At 40.9% G+C, this 8,425-nt stretch overlaps 1 protein-coding gene across 1 annotated transcript; it reads left to right on the top strand.

Moving 5' to 3' along the window:
- Positions 1 to 274: 274 nt before the first annotated feature.
- LOC102970352 (cationic trypsin) lies at positions 275 to 5,921 on the top strand. The gene is made up of 6 exons (XM_007090833.2): positions 275 to 406; positions 1,189 to 1,351; positions 3,337 to 3,496; positions 4,273 to 4,526; positions 5,035 to 5,171; positions 5,718 to 5,921. Exons 2-6 carry the CDS (start codon positions 1,312 to 1,314, stop codon positions 5,865 to 5,867), a joined length of 741 nt encoding a protein of 246 aa, XP_007090895.1. The 5' UTR covers positions 275 to 406; positions 1,189 to 1,311; the 3' UTR covers positions 5,868 to 5,921.
- Positions 5,922 to 8,425: the final 2,504 nt, after the last annotated feature.

The following is an 8,425-nucleotide window of genomic DNA, read 5'->3' as shown; positions in this document are numbered from 1 at the left end:
TGTGTGGGAGTAGAATCTGGTCCCTGAGATTCACTTATTCTGGATACTTCTGCCATGCTTCATTAATTATGACAACTCCTGCTCCAGGAACCCATTTCTTCAGTTTATCTAAGAATTCTCTCTGCTCCCTAGGGTCATCCTTTAATTTGGTGGAGTTCAGGTTGTTCTCCTTAGTTATGTTTATGGCATCACAGTAGAGTTTATGATCCTTGAAATGAGTCTGCTCGAGTTTGAACACTGTGTTAACCACTCAAGAATATAAAACTTTGAGCAAAACATGTAATTTCCCCAAGCTTCACTGTCCCCATATATAAAATGGTAAAAATTATAACAACACCTATAAAGCTGCTGGTAAGGATTGAATGAACTGATGTATAGAAACCCCATCCATCGTGCCTGACGCATAGTAAGCACTCCATCGATTTCAATTGTATTACCATTTGTCAAGATTTCTGTATTATCTTGGTGTCAAGATTGTGATGAACTAAGTGGAGAGGTGTTGTATAGTGGTTAAATGCACAGACTCTGAAGCCAGATTTCCTGGATTGGAATCCTGAGCCTACCGTGTACTTGCTAGGTGATGTTGCTCAAGTCCTCTGTAAATTTTGTGTGCCTCAGTTTCCCCATATGTATAGTGGGGATAGTAACAGGTATCTTCTAGGGTTGTAATGAGAATTTCTAAATTAATATATGCAAAGTTTTTATAGATATAAAATACATAGTAACTTCTAGTAAGTTATTCTTTCATTCTCCTGTTTACCTCGATCATGGTTTCAATTCAGAACACTTTTTTCTTTTCTCAAGGAAACAAGCTTCCCTGTTAATAATGAAAATTTAACGTGGCTATACAAAGCCACAGATGCCACAAGAAAAATTATATAACTTTGAAAGAGCCAATATTAATTAAACATCAAGGGGGGTAGTGTTCAAGAGAGTCCTCAGATAAAAGTTCACACTTGAGACAACCAAATACTTAAGATTTTTGTCTGGGAAACGGGACACTTGCAGCCCCGTTCTGTGACCTTGCTCCAATGTACTTTTCTATTATGGGGAACAAATTGCACCAGGTGGGTTTATTATTTCCATTTCCATAACTTTCTGGAAAAGTAGACAAAAGCTGATGTTTAAATATGATGCTGATTATCTTCAGTTTGGCATAGAATTGAATTCTAAATTTGGATTTGTAAGTTTCCAGTCAAATCACTTTTCTGGCACCCATGGCCATGGGTGTCAATGACAAACCTGGGGGTATAAATACCTGTGGATGAAAAGCGATCATCACACTTCTCAGTCCAAATCCAGTGAGCAACCATGAAGACCTTCATCTTCCTTGCTCTCCTGGGAGCTGCTGGTGAGTCTTTACGAATAAATGAATGCAGTGGATACATCTACCCCAGGGGATGCCTGAAGCCGCAGATAGTACTGAACCCTGTATATGCTATGGTTTTTTCCAATATGTATGTACCTATGATAAAGTTTAACTTATAAATTAGGTACAGTAAGGGATTAACAATAACTAATAACAAAATAGAACAATTATATAATAATCATATCATACTGTAATAGAAGTTATGTGTCATGCTCTTCTCTCTATCTCTGTCTCTAAATATCTTATTCTACTTGACTCACTCTTCTTGTGATGATGTGAGATGATAAAATGCCTACATGATAAACAGAGTGAAGTGAATGATGTAGGCATAGTGAGATAGTGTTAGGCTAGTAATGAGCTCCTGATGATACATCAGAAAGTAGATCATCTGCTTCCTGACTGCGGTTCACTGAGGGTAACCAAAACCATGGATAAGGGGAAACTACCATAGTACAAATACCTATACATAATTAAACCTCACTTGTTGGGGACAGATTATAGTGAGCAGGAGGAATTAGTGTAGAAAGTATAAAGAGGCAGAAATTGCCCTGAACGTCAAGATAAAATCTATGAAGGAAGAGGGAAAAGGAAAGGATAGTTAACAATAAGGAAATGTTGCATTTTGAATTAATAATCGGGAACAATGACTAGTCTTGGGCTCATTGAAGAGGCTGTGAGGGTCAGAACCAAAGTCTCCTCTATACCGAAAGGATTTTAACAGGCAAAGATACTTTATTTCTCATGAATAAAAGCTATGGGCTGGGTTTTACAATGTCTTTCTTAATGAAATCTCTCTGGTGTAAAATAACATATCATTTAATCATCAAAAGATGTAGAGAAATATCTGTTTCTATTCTTTATACTACCAAATTTCATCAAAAACTTGCTATTAAACTTTCCCGAATTGGATGAGTATAAATTCAATACACCAGTCTCTAAATGTCTTTCCCAAAATTACTTCAAAATATTTGAACAATAGGGTGGATATAATATAATCATAGACTTTGGGAGCCATAGAAATCTTAATAAATCAGTGGGCCAAACTTCACAATGCTGAATAAATTGAAAAATGTTAGAAAGATAATTGGAATAAGGGGAAAGATTGGAGAGGGAAACCAAATATAATGTTCTATGAAATCATTTCATGAAAATTTTATGCAAGAACCAAAAAGAGAAATTTGGGGAACAAAAGTACAAACTCCCAATTCCTTCCAGGCTAGAACATTCTTAGGGGGCTTCTAAAAGCTTCCTTCCCTTTACTTCACGGGAATAAGTATCCTATACCAACCACCATAAATCAATATAAGCATGGTTACTGCAAAGCTTCACTGAACATTTATTTGCATGTCTGCTGAACAAAGTTTTGTATAAAAAGTATTCTTTTTTTAATGTTTATTTATTTATTTTGAGAGAAAGAGAGAGTGAGTGAGTGAGCAGAGGAGGGGCAGGCAAAGAGACAGAGGAAGAGAGAGAATCCCAAGCAGCAGAGCCCGATGCAGGGCTCAAACTTGCAAACCATGAGATCATGACCTGAGCCAAAACCAAGAATCAGATGCTTAACTGACTGAGCCACCCAGGCCCTCCTAAAAAGCATTCTTTACATCCTTAGGTAGTAATGTTCAGGGCATGTAATATATAAGAGTCTCTGATCAAGGTGTGTGTGTGTGTGTGTGTGTGTGTGTGTGTGTGGTACATATGTTGAAAAACAGTATATTTATCAAATTTAAAGCATAACTTACAAATTAGATACTTATAATGGTGTAAGTAGAGTATGTGTCAAAGGTATAGATAGAGTAATAAGATTTTGGGAAAAACATTATGGGAAAATTATGTTATCACCACGTCCTGATTATGTGTGACAAGAAAACATTATCTTCTTTTTTCTAGCTCACCTACAAAAACTTAGTGGTAAGTAGAAATTCCAAGATGTATCTTTTAACAGATAGTTTCCAACTTTTCCTTGTCAGTTGCTTTCCCCGTTGATGACGATGACAAGATCGTTGGGGGCTACACCTGTCCGAGGAACTCTGTCCCCTACCAGGTGTCCCTGAACTCGGGCTACCACTTCTGTGGCGGCTCCCTCATCAATTCCCTGTGGGTGGTGTCTGCGGCTCACTGCTACAAGTCGTAAGTAACTGATACTCACATATCTGTTCTCCCAGATCAGCTCATCCCCCAGCCCTGCCAAAGCACAATCAGGGTAAACTAGAGAGTTATGCTTGAGGGGTGAGCATTCAGATTCTAGAAGACTTGTCATTCTCCCCAGGCACTGTATGTTGCGTTGAGGGAATTTTACATGGACAGCTAAACTTAGAGTTCCCTGATAGCCTTCCAAATGATGGTACCAGAGACAGAGGAGGGGAACTAGCTAGTGATGAAGTATACCTAGGACTAGCTTAAGAGCATTAATCGATAAATAGTCCCAATCATTATAGCTCAACCAGGAAAAAATGGCATATGGAGGTAAAAACCCAAAAGAAGTTTCCAGTACAATTTTAAAAATAAGTACAACTCATTCTGCCCCCTTAAAATCCTGGCATGTCTCTGATTCCTGCCATGTCTCCCTACAATAACTGATAATCTCAACCAGAGGAGGAATAGCACGTGCTGAATAATATTCATCAATTCCCACCTAACCTGCCATCATTGTATTGGTGCCGTTCAGTCATGGGAACTAAAGGCATCTAGCTATTCTAACAAGATGGCGGGCTGGTAGTGACACCCACTTAAGAGTTACTCTAACCTGGACCGTATCTGGTAGGGCTGCCTTACGTGCACAATTACCTATGTGTGGGAACACTTGAAGGGGATGGTGTTCATGCTTATGCTTATGACTGGGGGGAACTGGGGAAGGGGAAAATCTCAAGTTGGATACTTACAGAACTTTGCATCCTCTAATCCAGCCGAATCCAGGTGCGTCTGGGAGAACACAACATTGCAGTCTCTGAGGGCAGTGAACAATTCATCAATTCGGCCAAGGTCATCCGCCACCCGAGATACAATGCAAACACTATTGATAACGACATCATGCTGATTAAATTGAGCTCACCTGCCACCCTCAACTCTCGAGTGTCTGCTATCTCTCTGCCAAGATCTTGTGCACCTTCTGGTTCCCAGTGCCTCATCTCTGGCTGGGGAAATGTCCAGAGCTTTGGGGGTGAGTGTCACCTGGAACAAAAGCACCAAGTCTGAAAATCCTAGAAGTGAAAGACATGTTGGGGGTCAGTTAGTCTGAACTGTCACTCAAGGCAAGGTTCCCAGAGGATAGTTTGTGGATGTATGGAGTCTTAGGAAGATTCCTTTGCTGGAAAACACAAGAAAAAATGAACTGTGATAAAGATAGATGTTCAGCTGAAGTGTGATTTGTGATGTGCAAAGAAGTAGAAACCGAGGAGGTAAACAGAACAGAGGCTGAGAGATTTGGTACCACCTAAAGTATAGACCTGCTTAAGAGGTAGTCTCCAGATTTGAGATCTGGAGTCACTGATGCCAGCGTCAGAGAGAACAACTTGTTGATTAAAACTGTTCGGAAGACTTTCCAGATAAAAGTTGTTCTTCCAAAATAGAAGTTACTGGCAAAGTAGGGAAGGAGGGAGATATTGGGAAAGAAATCTCCAAGAATCCTGTGGGTAATATTCTTCCATTTTTACCCTTGCGCCCAACAGAAAATTATCCCGATGTCCTGCAGTGTCTGAAAGCTCCCATACTAACTGACAGTGCTTGCCGTAAAGCCTACCCAGGCCAGATCACCAGCAACATGATCTGTCTGGGCTTCCTGGAAGGCGGAAAGGACTCTTGCCAGGTTAGTTTCTCTGTACTCCTTCTGGCCAAGCCGCAGGCATTTCCACCATATTTTCCCTTTCCTGAAACACAGATTGAGAAGCTGTCTCTGGGATGGATTATAAGGGACAAGGGAGAGATTTGGGATAAATGATAAATTTTCCTTTTGAGATATTAATGGTTAGGGTCAAGGGTAAAAAGATACACAGAAGATGGTGTGCAAACAGCACACCCAGGCGCCCTGCTGAGGAGGTATATTGTACCAGGAAACTTTCTGGAAAAAAAGCAGGGCTAGCTGGGCAGCATTGCACTCACCTGTCCTCACCTCTTCTTGGCCCTGCCTGCCTGCAACTAAGAGAAGAGCAGGAGCTAGGAGGAGGGGGGTGGGGTAGAAAGGATGGGGATGTAGTACAGAGATTGAGGGTTGGATTCCCAGGAAAAGCGAAGATGCTTCCTGGAGAATCAGCAACCTGGGAAAACGGACCCAGGGTAACGGAGAAACAACCTTGAGCCTTTCCCCCAACTTGGTGTGACTGAGAGTTCTTATTGTCTCTTTCCTCTTGTTCAGGGTGACTCTGGTGGCCCTGTGGTCTGCAACAACCAGCTCCAGGGCATTGTCTCCTGGGGTGCCGGCTGCGCTCAAAGAGGCAAACCCGGTGTCTACACCAAGGTCTGCAACTACGTGAGCTGGATTCAGCAGACCATCGCTGCCAACTAAGCACATGGACCTCTCCACACCCTATCCCGTTAGTCAACCTCGCCTTCCACCTATGCCTGAAAACAGTATCTAAATAAAAACAATTTGTCCCACACCACATGTGTCCAAGAACTGTCCTTACTTAATATTTATGAACTTTATCTTCAAACTGACTGCTGAGTAAGAGAGTGGGCACAGAATTGAACAATTACATGAGGATAGAATTGGAAAGGTTACACAGGTATTCATTCAACCTGATCCAAATGAATTTACTGATCATCTATCTGCTAGGCTCTGTGTGGTCCATTGAAGATATAAGCATGGATAAGCTTTGAAGTCACTATTGCCATCACATTTTTGAACAGATGATGATGACATCAGGGTACAGAAAGGGCAAATCAACTGCCCAAGGTCATTCAGCTAGTTCGGAGTCAGGGAGGCTCCAGTGGCCCTTATTCCCAAAGCATTGCTACTGCTGTGACACTATGGTCTCCTTTTTTTTTTTTTTTTTTGCTCCAGTCCATCTGAAACTGTGAGGCTAGATAATGGAAACCACCAGATGGAGAATTTGTTTTTTTGTACAAATCACAGATTTCCTGCATTTCCCAAGATTTTACCTACCTATATATTCCAGTTCTCTAAGATCTTTCTTGCTTTCCCACTGGGATTTTATTGCTATTGCAGGCATGATGTCTGCAGGCAATCTGTGCCCATTGCCCATCTTCCACCACCAGACCCCCACATCCCAGCCCAAATAATGTACTATTTTGAACTATAAAAGAAAGAAAGTGAAAACGCAGGTCAGTTTACAGAGCAGATCTATTACACTGAGGTCATAGAAGTCGTGGCTACAGAGTTGGTTTGGAGAACAAGTCCCAACACATGATTCCTGTGCGTATCCGGTATGGATCCAGGAGAAGAATATAATGGGATCTAAGCATGGACATCCTGGAGCAGATGGAGGAGGTTTGAAAGGGGAAAATGTTCACAGCCTCAGTAATAAGGTGAAGAAGGGATATTGTCTTAGTCGGTTTAGGCTGTTATACCAAAAATGCCATAGACTGGGTGGCTTAAACCACAAACATTAACTTCTCATAGTTCTGGAGGCTGGGAAGTCCAAGATCAAGGTGCAGTGGGAAACAGTGCAGGCCCACTTCCTGGCTTGTAGACAGGGGCCTTCTCACTGTGTCCTCACCTGGCAGAGAGAGGGCTCTAGTCTCTTCTTATAAGGATGCTAATCCCATCATGGGGTCTCTAGCCTTATGACCATTTAAACCTTGCAAAGGTCCAATCTCCTAATACTGTCCTGTAGTGGGTTAGGTTTGAGTACATAAATTTGTGGGCATGGGGGAGGGGCACAAACATACAGTCCACACCAGGTATTTTGGAAGAGGAAAATATGGGAAGATACATGCCCCATTACCAAATTTCTATTCCTTTGTAATTCTGGATGGCACATTCATAGGAACCAGTCCTGAGCCCTTCATATTGCCTTGTCAATTCCACTGGGATGGAGGCCAAATTCCTTAGCCTTGCATTCAAGGCTCTTAAATATATGGTCATAACTAAGTTGTCCTGTCTTATTTCCATAGTTCTCATTGAACTGCTTTCATGTTTGCATATGGCCTAAATTAATTAATTTCATATACAACTCCTCTATGTTAAAATAGGTAGCTTTAGATCTACCTTAACTAAATATCTCAGGCTTCTCTCCAGAAACAAATGACCTTAAAGATTCTCCTGTTTCCTCTAAAACATTTTCTATTCCACACCAGCACCACCCACCTCACCGCAAGAAGAGGGCAGATTTAGAGACCTGGCAGGTTAAGGGAGCTATACAAAAGATGAGAGATAAGGGAAGGTCCAAAGAAAAGTATGAAAAAAATCCTTTTTCTTGATACTATTCAATATTCCCTTGTCAGCCTATCTTGTCATTTTCTATCAACTGTCTTTTTAAAAAAATCTAACTCTTCATAATTTGTAAATTTATACTAAAATGTAAAATCTGTATGCTCTTTGACCCAGAAACTTCATTTCTAAAACTCTATTCTATTGAAATATCCATACAACCACAAAAACAAAGTATAAATGGGAGTGTAAAATTTAGGACTCATTCCATTGCAAAGAACAGAATAGCCAACTCAAATGGCCTTTAAAGATGTACTAATGGAAGCTTAAAAACTGGGAAGGCTTCAAGGATGCTTTGATTCAGCAATTCAAAAATGTCAAGGACCCTATGATTCCTGTCTCTGTCCTGTGCATTAATGTCAGTTTTATCCTCAGGATAAAACCTTGTGATTGAAATGACCCTCAGAGGCCGACTCTACCTTGTCTATATCGAGGGGGAAAGACAAAGCTACTCCCATCAGACCTAGGAAGTTTCTTTCCCAGATGCCCCTGGCAGACATCATAATGTGTGTCTTTCCATTCCCTGCTCATGGATTGGAAGAATAAATATTGTCAAAATGTCAATACTACCCAAAGCTATCTACACATTCAATGCAATCCCAATCAAAATTGCACCAGCATTCTTCTCGAAACTAGAACAAGCAATCCTAAAATTCATATGGAACCACAAA

Source organism: Panthera tigris, chromosome A2 (assembly GCF_018350195.1).
Source record: "Panthera tigris isolate Pti1 chromosome A2, P.tigris_Pti1_mat1.1, whole genome shotgun sequence".
In the NCBI taxonomy this organism is placed as follows: Eukaryota; Metazoa; Chordata; class Mammalia; order Carnivora; family Felidae; genus Panthera; species Panthera tigris.
Note: the sequence above shows the minus strand (reverse complement) of the source record. Positions and strands in the feature narration are given on the sequence as shown.

Coding starts and splice junctions, on each gene's coding strand:
- LOC102970352 (XM_007090833.2), top strand. CDS start 1,312: ATGAAGACCTTCATCTTCCTTGCTCTCCTGGGAGCTGCTG. Junction 3,497..4,272: donor GCGGCTCACTGCTACAAGTC/GTAAGTAACTGA, acceptor CCTCTAATCCAG/CCGAATCCAGGTGCGTCTGG. Junction 5,172..5,717: donor GCGGAAAGGACTCTTGCCAG/GTTAGTTTCTCT, acceptor CCTCTTGTTCAG/GGTGACTCTGGTGGCCCTGT.